This window comes from Azolla caroliniana, unplaced genomic scaffold (assembly GCF_043228905.1).
Source record: "Azolla caroliniana isolate FFs.n. ecotype wild unplaced genomic scaffold, voAzoCaro1.0.p SCAF_1, whole genome shotgun sequence".
Lineage (NCBI taxonomy): Eukaryota > Viridiplantae > Streptophyta > Polypodiopsida > Salviniales > Salviniaceae > Azolla > Azolla caroliniana.
Window position 1 is genome coordinate 35,786,272 of NW_028230436.1, and position 19,666 is coordinate 35,805,937.

The 19,666-nt window shown below is 36.7% G+C and overlaps 1 protein-coding gene and 1 pseudogene across 2 annotated transcripts; one reads left to right on the forward strand and one right to left on the reverse strand.

Moving 5' to 3' along the window:
- Positions 1-994: 994 nt before the first annotated feature.
- LOC147870186 (protein TIC 22, chloroplastic-like) lies at positions 995-7,406 on the reverse strand. Its single transcript, XM_087337756.1, has 8 exons — positions 6,834-7,406; positions 6,691-6,753; positions 5,410-5,484; positions 4,927-4,983; positions 2,641-2,700; positions 2,442-2,525; positions 1,595-1,630; positions 995-1,507 (listed from the first exon to the last, which is right to left on the reverse strand). Exons 1-8 carry the CDS (start codon positions 7,329-7,331, stop codon positions 1,418-1,420), a joined length of 963 nt encoding a protein of 320 aa, XP_087193882.1. The 5' UTR covers positions 7,332-7,406; the 3' UTR covers positions 995-1,417.
- A 1,643-nt stretch (positions 7,407-9,049) lies between these two features.
- Positions 9,050-18,285, forward strand: LOC147870187 (DEAD-box ATP-dependent RNA helicase 21-like; annotated as a pseudogene). The gene is made up of 17 exons (XR_015530758.1): positions 9,050-9,130; positions 9,470-9,511; positions 9,613-9,732; positions 9,817-9,879; positions 10,132-10,297; positions 10,401-10,487; positions 10,562-10,644; positions 12,372-12,449; positions 12,537-12,592; positions 12,701-12,779; positions 13,316-13,375; positions 13,445-13,549; positions 14,099-14,162; positions 14,263-14,348; positions 17,590-17,659; positions 17,763-17,865; positions 17,970-18,285. The product of XR_015530758.1 is annotated as a DEAD-box ATP-dependent RNA helicase 21-like (transcript).
- Positions 18,286-19,666: the final 1,381 nt, after the last annotated feature.

Genomic DNA, 19,666 nt, shown 5'->3' on the forward strand with positions numbered 1-19,666 from the left:
GCAAGACAATCAATGTAACATGTCATTTGCTAGCTAGAGACTGAATTGTACATGGAGGATCATTGCAAGGTTTACAAAAAAACATCAAAGGCTTCATTCACTTTAGAATATCTATCCCATGAGCATTAATCAAAAGTTTGAACAATTATGTGTGTATATTTAATATATCTGTACATTTTTTACTATAGCCTATAGGTATGGACCGAATAACTACATGTACATATTTACTATACATAGTATGAATCCAATGCATGCATTTGTAGGAACATTGTGGGAGATAGCATGGGGTGGGATAACATACGAAGGAGCATTCTAACACAAACAAGTATTTCTCAAGTCATGAGACAACATAATATGTTTGGTTACCTTCATGGAGTCATTTAGCTTATTGCAATAGTCCTACATCTCTACTCTTGGATGGAGATTAACACATACAAGTGGTTGAGATATATCACCAACGAAAGATAATCTCAATGTAGATATATATAATTATTACCATAACGAATATTCATTGAGATTTACATTTTCAAAAGACAAAATAGTAAGATTATACCATCCTCAAAGGTTTTGTGGATATTTATATGAATAATTGAAGATTTACAAAAATATCATCAATATCCACCCATTCAAAAAATTAAGGTTCCAACTCAAACAATATGAAAACTTCAATCAAAACCATTCGACATTCGAATTCTAATCACCACGAGTCTTCATGGATATCAATACCAAATTCACCTATTTTAAAGAGCAATTTCTTATAACTTTGCTTACAACAAAGGGCATTACCCCTCAACTTATAGAGAATTCATATGTCCTTTCATAAAGTTAGTGTTCATCACAAGCTAGCTAACTGTGACATTTGTTGGCCATTCTTTACTCCATGAGAAAGAATCCATACCAAATTTGGACCAAACATGCATGCAAAACAATCCTCTACTACAAGAATAGCAGTCTTGTGAAAGTTTATAATTTGATATACTACATTAAACAAGTGTCTAAAATGAGAATATAAGCATGTTTCGAAACTGAAAATAGCACATACCCAACAAGTGTTTTTTTACATTTGTATGAAATATACCTACAGAAAATGTTAGGTAGAGTTATCATCATCAAACAGAAACACTGCACATTAATTAAAGGCACATACACGTACATGGCATGGCATTGCATTGCAGTAAAACAGTTTTATTTGCAACTAGAATTGAAAAATAAAAAAGCACTAGAACTACAAAAACTGCAGAAAAATTGATTTCCTCTTTACCTTACATGCAAATTCCGAGTGCAAACTAAGCTTAACATGTGCTCCATGTGCCATTAGCCCCTACTAATCCAGCAGCAGACGGAATCCTAAAAGGGAGTATCTTCCGATCATAGCTGAAAGAATGCATGTTTAACCATGAGTGCATAAACTTCCCAGTCAACCCAATGCCTTTCCTATGTGCTGCACTGCATCTTTGCCAGGTGGTACAAATATGAAATCACCCCAACCAGAACTTTCATCATTAAGCTGCAACCAAACACCAATTTATCCGTCACATTGACTTTCATATTATCATAATATGTATCATAAGAATGCCAATAAAAAAGCTCTAACCTCTAGCTTCTTCAGTACATCTTCAAAACTTCCAACCTAGACAAAAAGCAGTTGCTGTCAGTTAAACAAATTGTGGTTCAAAAAAGTTAAATATCCCATACAATATCCTATCAGGACATTTTTATTGTCATTATATTGTTCAATTCATTAACTGCACTAGCAAGGAAAAAGCATCATAGAATGAAATGTGTTAAGGTAAAGACAGCAGCATAAATAATATATATGATATTGACTAGGCACCAAGAAAGTGCAGGAAACAAGAGACAGATGATGACACGTCCAGACATATATTATACATGTCATTCTCTGATTGTGAAATGAGACTTGGGTGGTCAGTGGCAAGCCAACATTTAGAAAGGTGTGATGTTACAACCTCATATTTAACACGTGTTGGTGCAGGTGTAAGTTTTCCTTGTTGGTTCACTGTAGAATGTGGGTTGAAGCCAGACATAAACCTCTAAATCGGTATCAAAACCATCTAGCCTGGATGTATCACACACAAATCATAGTGTTGGAGAAGTGAAAATCTATAAACTAGTCCCAATTAGTGAGGGATATAGCAGATGTGAAGTGGTGATTACTGGGTATTTTCTGCACTCGAGTTGTTAGTGTGGCGATTGAAGTGTATATTTCTGGGTTGTAATAAACCTTTGTTTAACTCGTGACAATTAGTTCGTTTCCAAAGCCCAATTGGGTGTATTTCAGGCCTCAAATAGATGGTGAGATCAGGACCTTGCCTTAAGGGTAGAACCTAGTAGCCTATCTCCAAGAAATCTAAAATCGTAGCAAAAAAGGTCCTTGGTATAATATCATATTCTAAAATCATGTAATTTCAGACTACCCATACCTGAATATTCATGCTTGCCCGAAGAGAGGGATTAGATCTCTGCATATCTTTGGATGCCTTCGATAATGCCTTTTCAAGATCCTCCTGTAAAATTCAAAAACATCCATCATGAAAGAAATCATTATAAGTTTATATCACGCTAAAAACCGATGGTTATGGTGATTAATTGGCTGAAACATAAATGACGAACATCACAAACCTTCCGGAAAAAGATTGGAATATATCTCCGATCATTGCTCCGCAAAATCAGATTTTCGGACTGCCAACAACGATTAGAAACCCCTCAGCTTACATGTAAAAAGATTTGTTGCAGGAGACAGTTCCATTGGAGCTTCCTATTTTAGTATGTTTGTTAACTAGAATTTATGACCAAGAAAAAGTGTTTGACATTCGATTCTAATGCGTTAAAATCATAAAACTTCCTTCCAGCGCACTCACTTTTCGATAGGATATCATCATTATGGTTGCATGTAGAATGAATGGCACACAACCCATGCAATTGGGTGCTCAAGATGCAACAGTGAAGTTCTGAACTACAATTTCTAATACAAATTATCATTCATGCTAGGATTGGAGAACCTGAAAGAGCCATGCCTTGCTCTCCAACCCATTCTCGTTAAGAAAACTAGATTGATCTCACTATATACCATCAGATTGAAAATGCCAATATCATTATATAATTATTGCAACATCCAGTAATAAATCATGTAGTTTGCAAGACTTTTTCCTTTACAAGAAGAAATCATCCCATATCAGAGTTCATGTGCATTCCTTCTGTATGAACAATTTGCAATGCATTCTTAAGAAAATAACTATACAGAAAAATATGAAACATCATATCATCACAAATAGTATTCTTTTACTCAACCTTTCACCATTGCATACAATTTTACTAGATTCAAAACTAGGTTACAAACACTACTGGCTCTTTGTAGTTTCTTCGATGTTTTTTTATCCTCTTAGGCCTCAAGAAATTCATTTTTTAATTACGTTATATTGCCAGTAGTGTTTATGTGACGTTGCACTTTGCGAGCCCGTAATTCCGTACATAATACAATACTTTTCATAAAATATTAACTGAATTTGTAGATTTCTATATTCAGAGTGAGCTTATATGTCCATTCTATTTTGTTAGCAAATATTTCAATGCCGAAACAAAGACCACAAAAAAGTGAGTCAGAAGAACTTCCTGACCATAGCACAGTCCGGTGACTCCCCCACGCTATTGCAAACATCCGAGGACAAGGTATAGCAACAGCAAGACTGGGTTCTATACCACCCAACCCCATCACCGCAGGGTGATGTGCTGTTATCCCAGCATGGGCCCTCAGCTAGCTCTCTAGCTAGAGCTGGTCATCCTCCACAATTGCTCGGTAACTCTGGACATGTCCACAATTATCCGCCCAAATACTAAACACTCATCTTGACTATGTTCCTAAGCTAGGTTCCCTACTCCACGACATGCACATGACATATTTCCTCCCTTAAATAGCATTGATGTCCTCATCAGGAAAGTATGAAAACAAATCGTCATGTTGAAAATGATAGTGCACATTGTTGAATTGAAACATTCAGATTCAAGAGGAACATGGCTAGCCAGAACATCTTTCCAAACACTTTCCTCAATTGGAAAGACTGCATCCACCTCACCCAATTTTATTTTTTAGGTGACAAACAAAGAAAACCATATGCACAATTCTATCCAATGGAAGATATAGCTCATAAGAAACTACCAATCTTCTTTATGGCCTTCAAGCTGAAATCTTGCTTAAAAAGTATTCCAATTCACGTAGACTTGGAGTTGTTGGGTATTTTCAACTAGACACGGTCAGACGTTGAAATATCTTCAATCACGAATCATTGTGATACTATCTCTATCCAAATCAAGCATTTCTTAAGCATTTAAAATTGTCAAGGTCACGACTTCTTGTATGATGCTGCATCATACAAGACATCGTGACCTTGACAATTTTAAATTTTCTCACCACCCACTGCAATTGGTAGCGTGGGTTCAAACAATACATCAGCATAAATTAACCAAAATAAATAGCAAAATGCTGCTATTGTAATAGGCGAATTTTAATTGCAAGAAATATGTGGCCTCTCAAGATTTTGCAGCGCTAAATATCCTCAAATTCTATAACAATCAAGATACATTATCATATAATCTTACAATCCTCCACTACTTGGAGGTTATGACACCAACCACATGCAGATGTCAGGCCTACCACCCTTGGTTCATCCATTCTATAGACCATTGGCCCTTTGTCATGCAGTATTGTCTTGCTCAATTTGAAGAGTTTCATGGAGACAAGTTCAAATAAATAAAATATTTCTTAAATAGTGTAATACAAAAATAGCACATTCTCGTGGGTTATTAAATAGTTATTAAATAAGGTTGTGACATTCCTTAGATCACAATAGGCTGGTACATTACAGATCAATGCAAACGAGTTTATTTCATGAAAAAATGTTGAGACATGACCTGAAAAATTGGAACGCCATCAAAGGTCTTTTCTTTGTCTCCTGACTTTACTTTTGCCTGTTGAAGAAATGACTAAATGTCAACTTTGCATAGAAATGAAGCAGCAAAATATTGAAATGTTTTCCAATAGTTCTTCTGCCTGTGCACAAGCATGAGTCCTCATATAGAGGACAGCATATGCAAGATGCATCAACATTATAACACCAATTGCATTTTTAATAAAAGGGAAATATTCTTCATAGGTGCCAGTCTTCACAAATCCATCTTTCATTAAATATATCCCAATCATAATGAACATACAATTGCACCAAATTGAGTGAAAACGCTCCTTGTATAAAAGGATAACATCTTCTAGACAACATCACCAACATTGTTTAAGAAACACACATAAATATTATTAAATTCCGTGACACAATATACAATTAAATGGACCCACCGCAGTAAAAGGAACCCAAAATGACCAAAACTACTACAAATATTTACCTCAATAGCATTCTTGATTTGAGCTGGATCAGGGAGGAATCTAAACGCAATGCCTTCTGCAGTGAGCTTATAGACCTGCAAACATCATGTTAAGTAGTAAGATGTAGATGAAAGTTTTCTAACAAACTTTGAGCATAGGAAAATAAGCCAAGTAACAGTACAGTGCGTCAACAACGACATATCCTCTATAAAAGCTTAATAGTCTGTGCAGAAGAGCACTTTTTAAGGGTGTCTTGTAACTCGCCAATCTGGCTGTCCGTTTTTAAGCCATGAAATCCCGTTCTGTTAGCATGGTTTATCTTTAACTGTACAAACAGTTCGTCATAATTGCCATGTGGTCTAATTCTGAGGAAATCACAAAACTAATCTATAAAACAGTGTCAGCTTCTCGATCACTAATAGAGTTGATTGGCTAGTTACCTCATTGTAAAAAAATCGCATAATAAGAGCCTGATTCCTTAGACATTGTATTAAAAAAAGTGTTTGGGTGCAAAGGATGAAATTGTTCAAACTTGAAACGCATGACCTCAAATCTGGACATTTCACGCCCACAAATGTTTTGTTGTACCTTCAAACATTTTGTAAATGCAAATAGAAATGTTTTTCTCACCTCAAACTCTTCTCTAAGACAACTTCAACTTTCTCTCATTTCAGTGTCTCTCTGCTCTTTTCTAAAGTAAAATAACTATTAGAATCAGATTTAGACTCCACGAAACATTTAAGGAGCTTCTGAAATTTCAGAAATTTTTCATCTCAAACTCTGCAATGTTTAGTTACCTATGTAATTACCCATAAATGCATAAATAAAGTTTCATGTCCATATCATATATGTTCCTTTAAGTAATTTTTATTTAATGGAGGACACATATTTTGTATTTTTTGGAATAGAATGAACCACAAAATTGCAGTCATGAAAAGTCACTTGAGATATTGCTTGGCCATGGACCTAGCTCCATGAAACTTGCCTTCCAAATGAATCTTTAATTCCATCCCGTAGAAAGGATCATCAATACTGGCCTATGAATCCGAAATTTCTTGCAAAACTAGGATTTTGTATTTGAGAAAAGAGGGTGTTACTCTTATTTTTCTACTTAATGTCTTTAACTAGACACCATGTAATGATGCGTTTTAAATAAATAAAAACTTTTCATCATTCTCCTGAATTTATTTAATTACTTGATTCAATGTAATAAAGATTATTACTATCCCAATATATTTTAGGATTCTGCATTGTAATTTAAATCAATATAAAAAGACAGTTTTTATTTTCTCATGCGATACCTTATCGAGTGGAACGGTAACAACCCTGGCTTCCCTTCCTAAGACTGGTTCACGAACTCGAACCTGCTCAATGAAAACTGCCACAATTAATAAATGAATTGATGAAAAACAATGACATTTGGGAAAAGTTGTGGGCAGTGCACCTGTGAAAGGAGGGCCTCTGCGTCTTGCTGCCTGAAGCACAGCAGGCTAAGCGATTTCGAGCCTTCAGGATCAGAGACGAGCACAAACTCATTCCCAGCATTGCTGACCGTGTATACGGGGACTCCTTCCAGCGTCCGTGACACGTCTTCCTGACTCAACGCGATGTCAAACACATGGTGGGCAGAAGAAGCGGATGATATGCTGGCAAAACAGGGTAGAGTAGGCGACCTTTGCCTGTGTGGTGGAGCCGCCGACCAAGAATGCTTGCCGATCACCGGCCATGGAGCAGGGAGAGCTGGTGCCGGTGATCGTTGGCCGCACCTTCGCTCAATCTCATCTCTGAGGCGCAGGAAAGGGTTGAATGGGAGGAGAAGGTGGGCGTGGGCACTAATGTCTGCAAGCTGTTTGTGCAGGAGTTGTCGTATTAGGTTGGGAGCCGGGGCTCGGCGACCTCCAGCACCACACATTTCACTTCGGCTTCCGTCTTTTTCCTTCATTTTCTGCACTTGAATCACAGAAATGATGCCATGCAGCGTTATCTCTCTCTCTCGCTCGCTCGCTCTTCTCCCCCCCTTCTCTTCTGTTTCCTTCTCCGGCTTCATGTATGTACAGTATGTATGTACAGTATGTATGTATGTATGTATGTATGTATGTATGTATGTACGTATGTATGGATAGAGTTCCACGATAGAAACATGGAAACCGGAGGGAGCTTTATTGCTCATCAAATCCAAGAAAAATGCCTCCCTAGAACTTGGTCCTCCTTCCCACAAATTCTCGCAACTACGTTGGATGGGGGACGTTTGTCCTGAGATGAGGTAGAGTTATGTCATCTAGTATTACCACACTTTGACGGGGGGGTGTTTTTTACCTTGCGCCGGATCCCGGATCGCTGCTAATGAAGTAAGCGGAGATAGCGAGGTAACAAACATACATACATATATGTATGAAAATAATAATAATAAACTCGGTCCTTCCCCGACACTTGAAATATTGACGCTTTATTGTTGTTGGTGTCTTTTTATGCATGTGGCAAAGAACAATGTTCGATTATGATATGGTCCTCTCACGGCGATGAGTTGTTCTCCCTTCTTTCCACAATTTGTCCTACCCTTGGTTCGTGCCCTTTTCTCGTGATTGGATCCATCGTAAGAGTTTGTGGTATTGTATTAGTAAGTTATTGTTCATCTTGTAAGAGGATATTGTGTTTTCTCGGGTCATTGTTGTCCTTTGGCTCCAAACAAGACATTTGTAATATTGTTTCCATTTGATTGCTTTGATTGCTTACCATTATTTCTCCACTATCTATATAATGAAGTTATCTATCTATGCTCTCGTTTTATCCAAGTATAATAATGTTACATGCAATCGAATGCCAATGACAATTGCACGTGTAGGCAACAATAGAAAGGGGCATTGAATAGGGTTCATGGAATAATCATTGGGTGTAGCAACCTATTGGGTACGAGAGAACCTAGGACTATACTCCATGGCTAGTTCACATTCCTTTTCTTGATGATGTCTATATCTACTTACTCAAATGTACATGTTCAAGTGCCACCTCTGTATATATGCCCTAATTCATTTTCTACACTAGTACTAGCTATTCTCATGTTTCCACTACATTTCCTCAAGTTAACACGATATCACACAACTGGGTTTAATGTTTGTTTGTTATAAGAGTACTGAAGGAGGATATAGTAATAGCGGGACAATGTAACAATTCCTAAAGGTGGCAAAGGGAATCAAATTACATGTTGTGGAAGCTCAAAATGTCACTCTTGCAAGAGATGCACAAACCCATGAAAGATCATATTTGGGTTGGTGTTCATTCGGCGAGAGTAGTAGGTTTGAAAAATGTGTTGATGGTGAACACTTCGATCCTCATGAAGTTGCTAGCACAAAAAATACCGGGCTACGTGAAATCGTAGCGGGGGCAATCTATTATAATTTAACACATGTATAAGGCATTAGATGTCCAAGAAATCTCTCTACATTTGTAAAAGATAAGGAATAAGGTAACCAAAACCTGGATAGTTAGCAGTTGTTCGAGAATATGTCATCAAAAGGGTGGGCCTCGAGTGACAACAAACTACTGGTCGACGCGTTTCTTTTGTGATCGTAAATCCGATCAAATCTCGTGGCCTCGGAGAAGTGTGAAGCCAACAAAGGGAAGGAAGGAGGAGATGGATGGTTCTTTATTAGACCAACATCCATGATGAATTGGGGTCCTTTTCTTTTACATGGGCCTTTTAAGCTCTTCTTCTTCTCCTTCCATCGATTATTTTCTGGTTCCGTGAGTTTTCTCTCTGCTTTGCCTTCTGAAAATTTTCACATGCGAGGCTTCCCACGCATTCTTTCTTTCTCTCATTTTTCCTCGTAATTCTTCGCATGTCCTCGAATCTTTACTTCCTGTTGCTGTCTCTTGTATGAACAGTCAATTGGTCTCCTACTTTTGTGTTGTAATAGCTCACTCCGTGATTTTGTTGGGAGCAATAAATTTTCTGCTTTCAACTTCTTAAATTGAGCTCATGAAAATGCATGACCAAATTTTTGCATATTCATACATACGTATATCAATATACATGTGTGTGCAGTTGAAAATCCATTAATATCCTCGTCGTTTCATTTACAGTTGGCTGCAAAGAACGAGAAGGATTTGCGAGCTCAGATACGGGTAAAACTCTCAAAACCAAGCAAGATGAAATCTCACATTGTAGGTTGTGTTTTTTACCCTTTTGTTGTGGGCGTAGGTTTCATAACTTTCTGTTATTTTAGGAAAGGGATAGAGTGGAGGAGAAACCAGAGGAAGCACAGGCCCAAAAACAGAAGGATGCTGCGGCTAATGTATACGACACTTTTGACATGCGAGTAGATCGTCATTGGTCTGACAAAAAGGCATACTCTTGATACTTTGATTATATGTTCTTACAAATGGTGCCATTTCGAAAGATAGCTATAAATGCTAAATTCTAATTACAGCTCCAGGAGATGACAGATAGAGATTGGAGGATTTTTAGGGAGGATTTCAATATCTCGTATAAGGTATAAGATATTGATACAAACGGTTTTGTCAATATACGTCTATGTGTGGTTGAATTTGTAACTTGTCTTATTATCTACCTGTTTATTGTAATCTGATTTATTAGTGACAATAATATTTGTTCCAAATATTTATGAACCATAACCACTGTAACTTCCTTTGTGAATATAATCTCTTTATGTGAGGTTGATTATGCACTTCTAAGTTTTATTCTGTACGTAAGTATAATTTTGTCTGTTTTTAACTTCGCTGAGGGTTCCAGAATCCCAAGGCCAATGCGAAATTGGGAAGAGGGTAGCTTGAGCTCCGAATTGTTAAAAGCAGTGTATAAAGCTGGCTACAAAAAACCTTCCCCTATCCAAATGGCTGCAATACCAATAGGACTTCAGCAACAAGATGTAATTGGAATTGCAGAGACAGGTCAAAATGCTTTCTTTAATTAGATCGGAGCATTTTTAGTATCAATAATTGATGATATGAATGCGTGGGATGGGAATGCTAAATTTTTCTTTATTTTATACAGGATCTGGTAAAACAGCTGCTTTCGTTTTGCCAATGTTGACGTACATATCAAGATTGCCACCGATGACTGAAGAGAATGAAGCAGAAGGTGAATATTACCCTTTTTTGTCAATTATGAGATATAAGTGATGTTTTAAACAAATTGCTTTTCTCTTTTGACAGGACCATATGCAGTTGTTCTGGTGCCAACAAGGGAGTTGGCTCAACAGATTGAAGAAGAAACAGTAAAATTTGCACACTATTTGGTATTTGATTCTTACTTTAAGCATTAAGATTTGGTCTATACAATTCCTGTTGTAACATAGAGTTTCATTTGCTAATCAACACATGAAATGGATTTATCTGATAATAGTATCCCGTGAACAATTTTTTCTCCTTATTACCATTGACGATTGATCTTGTATTTCATTTTGATATCCTTTCTGTCATTGGTAATGTTATTGCCTCTACACCTGTGGGATGACGTGTTAAAAAGTACATGACATAGGTTGCTGGCTATGCATCTGACCTCGATGGGTGATTAGTCCAAAATCCTATATGTGCACATCCTTTCCATATTTCTGAAGATGTCACAAGTCGTGCTAGAATGTGTCAACTAAGTACCCTAAACCTAGGGAGGGATAACCGCTTTTTATTTTATCCCTTTCACTGCCACTAGCATTCAATCTTAAAACATACCCTTTTTAAAATCTTCATCCTTTGTGATGCCATGCTATATCCCATCTCTGTTGATCTGGAACGTCTGGCCTGTAAAGCATTTTCACTTATCTCCATGAGTTGTGAGTGCGCAGTGTAATTTCATGTCATATAACTTCATTATAATATGTTGCATAGTACACGTTGAGTTCAGATTTTATAGATTCATATACTTGATCTTTTCAACGATACTATGTATATCGATCATGGTGCACAACAGGTTTGTGTCATGTTGATGTAACCTATTGTGAATGCTGGTATTCATATAGCTCTCTCCTCCCTATCTCTTTCCTACTCTAGAATGGGAGCTCAATAACATAAACATGAACAAGAGAACCAGACCGTTTGAGAGGTTAGCGAACATGAAGATAAAATTCAGTTACAAGCGTACAGTACCTGCCGAAATGACCTCCAAAAGCAAAATATTTCATGGCACATATTGGAGGTTCCCGTCATCTCTAGAGAATAATTCAGACAATGCTTTACCGGCGAAATAATCTCTGTTGATACAAAAGGTGACATATGTAAGTTATTACGCAATCCTACTTCCTAAATCAGAGGTAGATACCACTGCCTCATTAAACAAGGCTTTGGCCCACTATGCAAGGTAATGGAATATGAGGACCAACAGTGCCTAGAACTTTTCTTGATAGAACTCAAGAGACATAAGGAAAACTTGCTGAAGGACAATAGTACAGCCACACAAGCTCATCCACAAAGAATAATCACAACTTTCTTTAGCCCCATAACTCCTACTAATGCTACAAATCAATCATGGTATACACAAATACGCTCCTAACCAGGACATAACAAAGAGTTTACACATAACAAAGAGTTTACAATAGATCGGGCAATATCCATTTGTAGTGCATGTAGGCCCTGGCCCAATGGACCTCCACCTCAACCTCAGCACCCTTGTGATCGACAGATAATGGCCACTATCTCCTGCACCCTCGCTTCAGAGGCCTCTCCATTCTGGATCGACCTATGCTAGAGGTCTTTCGAAGAAAAAGTTATAATATATATAACTTGAGAATCTCACATGTGCCGAAAACCAGATTCCTTAGTCTCTTTTTAGCCTATTTACTTTTATGTTTACTTAGTAATTTTTATTTTATTTTGATTTGTTGTTCTCAAAGATGAGAGACAACACTTAAGATGTAATCGCTTGTTTGGTCTTATAGGCAATCTTGGCCTCTTGAAAGACGTTAATATATCTTTCTTTCTTTCTTTCTTTCTTCCTTGACCTGAAACTCTTGTACTGACTTGTTGAAAGCTTGTAATAGGGTATACGTGTGTTGTCTCTGTAGTTGGAAGTAAATCAATTGAAGAACAAGGGTTCAAACTTCGTTAGGTAATACTTCTATGGGTTGGATATACCAAATTTTAAATAGATGTTTGCATTTTAATTGTTTCTATATAATGATTTTATGTTATCCAGGGATGTGAGATTGTCATAGCTACTCCAGGACGGTTGCTTGATTGTTTGGAAAGAAGGTAAGGTTTGGATGAACTTTTGATTAATCTCACTATGAGTTTAGGTCATATTTTCGAATTAAAATAATTTGATTAGGAAAATAACAGTTGATGAATACCTTTCGGCAGATATGCGGTTTTTAATCAATGCAATTATGTCGTCCTTGATGAAGCAGATCGGATGATTGACATGGGATTTGAGCTACAGGTAAATAATTCTATGAAGATCTTAGCCTTGTTTTACAACCTACCATGCACGTAATTTACATACGCCTGTAAAGTACTTGAGTGTGGGTCTCCTTGCTATCTTAGTGGATCTATAAGAAGTTTCTTTAGTCTCCTCTATTTTTATTTACTTTTCTATTGACATTTATTTTGGTTTGTTGTTCCCAAAGACAAGGGAACATTTTAAGATGTACTCTTTTGTTAATCTTATCGACCATTTTGGCCTCTTAAAAGATGTTAAAATATCATCATTTTTGTTCTTTGGGAAATCTGTCAAAGACACAAATTACAATCGATCTGACTTGAGAATCTTATAGTTATAGATGACAGGATTCTTTGGTCATTTTTGCTTTTATTTACTTTTTATCTAGCTACATTTCTTTTGGTTTACAGTTCACAAAGATGAGACTAACGTTTTAAGATGTAATCTCTTGTTTGGTCTTATAGGCCATTTTGCCCATATTAAACGATTTTAATAAATCTTTCATCTCTTTTTGGGATGTGACCTCTAATGAACAGGTTGTTGGTGTTCTTGAAGCAATGCCCTCCAGCAATCTAAAACCTGAAAATGAGGATGATGTGTGTATTTATAATTGCCTTAAATGAAAGTAATAAGGAACTATTCTAACAAAGCATTCTTCGTTGCAGAAGCTTGATGAAAGAAAAATATATCGAACAACGTACATGTTTAGTGGAACCATGCCTCCTGCTGTGGAGCGTTTGGCACGGAAGTATTTAAGGAATCCAGTTGTGGTACGTGTCTCATTTACCCATAGATCAATCATTCACAAAGTCATAATCTATTTTTAATCCAGTTTGGGATTGGCAGCGTACACAAATCAAGTTACAGAAATTGGATTAATCTTTAAATATACATTTTTCTGTAATGAAGTTTTACCTAAAGTTTATGGACCAATTGTTTATTTGGCATAATCATCCAATGCAAATCTATTTTGGTTCAGTGAAATAGATATTCCAGTAAGTTACTTCCTATTTTAGATGATAATGAGAGGATTGAACCCCACAAATAACCTTTCTTGTGTACCCATAAAGGCTTTTCTGTGAGGTGCAATTATATATCTATAAATGAATTAATTATATTCTCGTTTCCATGTATCCTTGAGCTTGGCATATGCATTGAGATGCATTTTGAATACATTCAACTCCTTAATATTCCTACTTGATCAGTAGCAACCTATATCGCCTTAGCAATCTTATTATGTTGCCTTTGTCTCTTCAACTGTTCTCATTTGATAACAAAAACAATGGTGGATAACAACATTTTTCCTTTGGTTTTAATAGGATGTTGCACATGTGATCAAATTTGACATGCCTTCTAATATCGAGATGTACACCCATCGGATAGGTATGTGGCATGTTTTAAAGCTCATTGTTATTTTGGTTGATAACAATTTATGACTTGCTCTACATATAACAACAAATATGACAACGGGGGTGTATTTTAGGTCGAACTGGTTGCGCTGGAAAGACTGGAATTGCAACAACTTTCTTGACACTTCACGACTCAGATGTCTTTTATGATTTAAAACAAGTATGTTCTAATCTTCTGAACCTGTTCTCATAAATATTGGTAAATATTACTGATATTTGTGTATCAATGCCCAGTGAAGCATTAGTTGAAGCTGTGAAAATTTGCTCTTTGCATCTAATTCCAAATATCAGTAATGTAGAAACTTCGTCTTTATAACACAATTTATGTGGGAAACATGACTGTGTTTTGTACCTGTTTAGCTGCATACCAATATTTGTTTATGGTCTCTTAGTCTCGTGAATACTCTCCACATAAACACGTAGTTAGCTTTATGTTCAGGAGCATTATAAGATGTTTCTCATACCACCTACCTGTGCCATTATAGCCTCATGTACTCTCAGCTAGTTCTCTTGCTAGGGTTTTCCTTAAACCCATCTAACTATGTCTCTAAGCATGACCTCTTCCTTTACTACATGGGCGTAGCAGAAATTCATGAAGATGAGCCATGTGAAGTCTTTGGTCATGAGTTCGATTCTAACTTGAAATTATGTTCCCTTGTGACGATTTACGCCTGTAATATAATAAACCATAATCTTAAAAAAACTATCTTCTGTGTGGTATAACTGGTAGATGAATGTTAAAGGTAAAGAAGTCTGAATGCAGAGCCTGCTTGACGTACTAGAGGAAGTTGGAAACTTGTGAAAATTTGCTCTTTGCATCTAATTCCAAATATCAGTAATGTAGAAACTTCGTCTTTATAACACAATTTATGTGGGAAACATGACTGTGTTTTGTACCTGTTTAGCTGCATACCAATATTTGTTTATGGTCTCTTAGTCTCGTGAATACTCTCCACATAAACACGTAGTTAGCTTTATGTTCAGGAGCATTATAAGATGTTTCTCATACCACCTACCTGTGCCATTATAGCCTCATGTACTCTCAGCTAGTTCTCTTGCTAGGGTTTTCCTTAAACCCATCTAACTATGTCTCTAAGCATGACCTCTTCCTTTACTACATGGGCGTAGCAGAAATTCATGAAGATGAGCCATGTGAAGTCTTTGGTCATGAGTTCGATTCTAACTTGAAATTATGTTCCCTTGTGACGATTTACGCCTGTAATATAATAAACCATAATCTTAAAAAAACTATCTTCTGTGTGGTATAACTGGTAGATGAATGTTAAAGGTAAAGAAGTCTGAATGCAGAGCCTGCTTGACGTACTAGAGGAAGTTGGAAACTTGTGAAAATTTGCTCTTTGCATCTAATTCCAAATATCAGTAATGTAGAAACTTCGTCTTTATAACACAATTTATGTGGGAAACATGACTGTGTTTTGTACCTGTTTAGCTGCATACCAATATTTGTTTATGGTCTCTTAGTCTCGTGAATACTCTCCACATAAACACGTAGTTAGCTTTATGTTCAGGAGCATTATAAGATGTTTCTCATACCACCTACCTGTGCCATTATAGCCTCATGTACTCTCAGCTAGTTCTCTTGCTAGGGTTTTCCTTAAACCCATCTAACTATGTCTCTAAGCATGACCTCTTCCTTTACTACATGGGCGTAGCAGAAATTCATGAAGATGAGCCATGTGAAGTCTTTGGTCATGAGTTCGACTCTAACTTGAAATTATGTTCCCTTGTGACGATTTACGCCTGTAATATAATAAACCATAATCTTAAAAAAACTATCTTCTGTGTGGTATAACTGGTAGATGAATGTTAAAGGTAAAGAAGTCTGAATGCAGAGCCTGCTTGACGTACTAGAGGAAGTTGGAAACTTGTGAAAATTTGCTCTTTGCATCTAATTCCAAATATCAGTAATGTAGAAACTTCGTCTTTATAACACAATTTATGTGGGAAACATGACTGTGTTTTGTACCTGTTTAGCTGCATACCAATATTTGTTTATGGTCTCTTAGTCTCGTGAATACTCTCCACATAAACACGTAGTTAGCTTTATGTTCAGGAGCATTATAAGATGTTTCTCATACCACCTACCTGTGCCATTATAGCCTCATGTACTCTCAGCTAGTTCTCTTGCTAGGGTTTTCCTTAAACCCATCTAACTATGTCTCTAAGCATGACCTCTTCCTTTACTACATGGGCGTAGCAGAAATTCATGAAGATGAGCCATGTGAAGTCTTTGGTCATGAGTTCGATTCTAACTTGAAATTATGTTCCCTTGTGACGATTTACGCCTGTAATATAATAAACCATAATCTTAAAAAAACTATCTTCTGTGTGGTATAACTGGTAGATGAATGTTAAAGGTAAAGAAGTCTGAATGCAGAGCCTGCTTGACGTACTAGAGGAAGTTGGAAACTTGTGAAAATTTGCTCTTTGCATCTAATTCCAAATATCAGTAATGTAGAAACTTCGTCTTTATAACACAATTTATGTGGGAAACATGACTGTGTTTTGTACCTGTTTAGCTGCATACCAATATTTGTTTATGGTCTCTTAGTCTCGTGAATACTCTCCACATAAACACGTAGTTAGCTTTATGTTCAGGAGCATTATAAGATGTTTCTCATACCACCTACCTGTGCCATTATAGCCTCATGTACTCTCAGCTAGTTCTCTTGCTAGGGTTTTCCTTAAACCCATCTAACTATGTCTCTAAGCATGACCTCTTCCTTTACTACATGGGCGTAGCAGAAATTCATGAAGATGAGCCATGTGAAGTCTTTGGTCATGAGTTCGATTCTAACTTGAAATTATGTTCCCTTGTGACGATTTACGCCTGTAATATAATAAACCATAATCTTAAAAAAACTATCTTCTGTGTGGTATAACTGGTAGATGAATGTTAAAGGTAAAGAAGTCTGAATGCAGAGCCTGCTTGACGTACTAGAGGAAGTTGGAAACTTGTAGATTGCTAATCGATACCATTCACAGCTTGAGTTGTCCTGGCATGAGGAAATTTTACCCTCTTGTTTGTAAACAATATCTTCAAAAACTATCTTCTGGCATGCGGTAACTGTTAGATTAAAGTTGCGAGTAAAGATGTCTCAGTGCAGATCCTGCTTGATTTACTAGAGGACGTTAAAATCTTATGGAGTCCTTATGATGTCCTACTTGGTGTCACTCACTGCTTGAGTTATTCTGCGCCTAGCTTGTTGAATCAAAATCAATGGCGTGCATATCCTTCGCCTCAGTGTGACATTTATAATCCTTGCTTTGTGCTGATGGATTGTAAATGTCTTTGTAGTGCTGTATTTCAATACAAGTAAAAGACAGAAAAAAGAGAAAACAAAGAATAAAAGAGAGATTTACATGTTTGATATTTACAGATGCTAATCCAAAGTAATAGTCCTGTACCACCTGAATTAGCCAGACATGAAGCCTCAAAATTTAAACCAGGTGAGGCACATATTTCCAAATTTGGTTCCTTTGTGCCCTTTTAGATATCACATTTCCAGAAAGGATGAAATTTGATAACCTTTTACCGCACATTGAAATGCAGGTAGCATCCCGGATCGACCAGCTCGTGGAAATGATATGGTGTATGCACATTAAAGATGTTACCCTTTGTGTACAAGACATGAAAGCTTCAATCCTCAAATCAGGTGAGGCACACCTTTCCAAATTCGAGTTTCTATGTGCCCTTCTAGATATCATATTTCTGGAAAGGATGAAAGTTGATAACCGTTTATCTCACATTGATGTGCAGGTAGCATCCTGGATCCACTAGCTCACAGAAATGATATGGTGTATACACAGAAAAGATGTTGCCTTCGGCATAGTATTGTGTACAAGTATACATATCAATGTATAGAAACCATGATGTGGTGTACGCACGTTAATGATTTTGCCTTTTGCATAGTATTGTACAAGTATATTGCCTTCTGTATAGTATTGTACAAGTATATATATAAAGGAATAGGTGAACCATTTGGTCAGTTTGCATTCATCTAAATGGAAATGTATGCACATTATTCCATATCCTTATGCACATGTGAGCATGCATTCATTCACATTGGCTTTTCTTCCTCTTTTGATTTTTTTTACTGATGTTTGCTAGAATTGGCATGTGTATCATGTTTTCTTCATGTAGCTTTTAGGGACAGTGAACAGGTAGAAATTTGTAAAGGAACTCATGTCCACCTAATGTCAAAAATCGATCTAAATGGAAATGTATGCACATTATTCCATATCCTTATGCACATGTGAGCATGCATTCATTCACATTGGCTTTTCTTCCTCTTTTGATTTTTTTACTGATGTTTGCTAGAATTGGCATGTGCATCATGTTTTCTTCATGTAGCTTTAGGGACAGTGAACAGGTAGAAATTTGTAAAGGAACTCATGTCCACCTAATGTCAAAAATCGATCTAAATGGAAATGTATGCACATTATTCCATATCCTTATGCACATGTGAGCATGCATTCATTCACATTGGCTTTTCTTCCTCTTTTGATTTTTTTTACTGATGTTTGCTAGAATTGGCATGTGCATCATGTTTTCTTCATGTAGCTTTAGGGACAGTGAACAGGTAGAAATTTGTAAAGGAACTCATGTCCACCTAATGTCAAAAATCGATCTAAATGGAAATGTATGCACATTATTCCATATCCTTATGCACATGTGAGCATGCATTCATTCACATTGGCTTTTCTTCCTCTTTTGATTTTTTTTACTGATGTTTGCTAGAATTGGCATGTGCATCATGTTTTCTTCATGTAGCTTTAGGGACAGTGAACAGGTAGAAATTTGTAAAGGAACTCATGTCCACCTAATGTCAAAAATCGATCTAAATGGAAATGTATGCACATTATTCCATATCCTTATGCACATGTGAGCATGCATTCATTCACATTGGCTTTTCTTCCTCTTTTGATTTTTTTTATTGATGTTTGCTAGAATTGGCATGTGCATCATGTTTTCTTCATGTAGCTTTAGGGACAGTGAACAGGTAGAAATTTGGAAAGGAACTCATGTCCACATAATGTCAAAAATCGATGAAAGAAAAACTTTTTGAACTTCTCATTTCTCCTTCACCTTCTTAAGAGTTGAGAGACTTGTGTAGAGTTTTGTGTTAAGTGGTCAACACCATGTTAGCCACTTAAAACAATTTACACCTATTCAGTCGTGGGAATATGTTGGACATTGTCTTGAGTTTGTCCAACACAACTTTGGTTTATGAGAACTCTACCAAATAAGAAGTGGACTCGAAGCATCAATACTGAGGACATCATAATGTGCTTTGCTATACCTTTTCGGTCATTCACCCACGGAATGGAAATATTCTACTGTTGTATGTCAATATTGTGCAATTTCAAATGTTGTGGTGGATGGGAATCGAAATTGAGTGAACAGAGATATGGCAGTCGCGAATGACGTAAACAAAATGTAAATTTTCTGATAGT

What these genes read in the sequence shown, in the direction of transcription:
- LOC147870186 (XM_087337756.1), bottom strand. Translation starts at nt 7,331, where the DNA reads ATGAAGGAAAAAGACGGAAGCCGAAGTGAAATGTGTGGTGCTGGAGGT. An exon ending in TTACCGTTCCACTCGATAAG is followed by an intron (nt 5,485 to 6,690) that starts GTATCGCATGAG and finishes TGATGTTTGCAG; the next exon opens with GTCTATAAGCTCACTGCAGA. An exon ending in TTCCAATCTTTTTCCGGAAG is followed by an intron (nt 2,526 to 2,640) that starts GTTTGTGATGTT and finishes TGAATTTTACAG; the next exon opens with GAGGATCTTGAAAAGGCATT.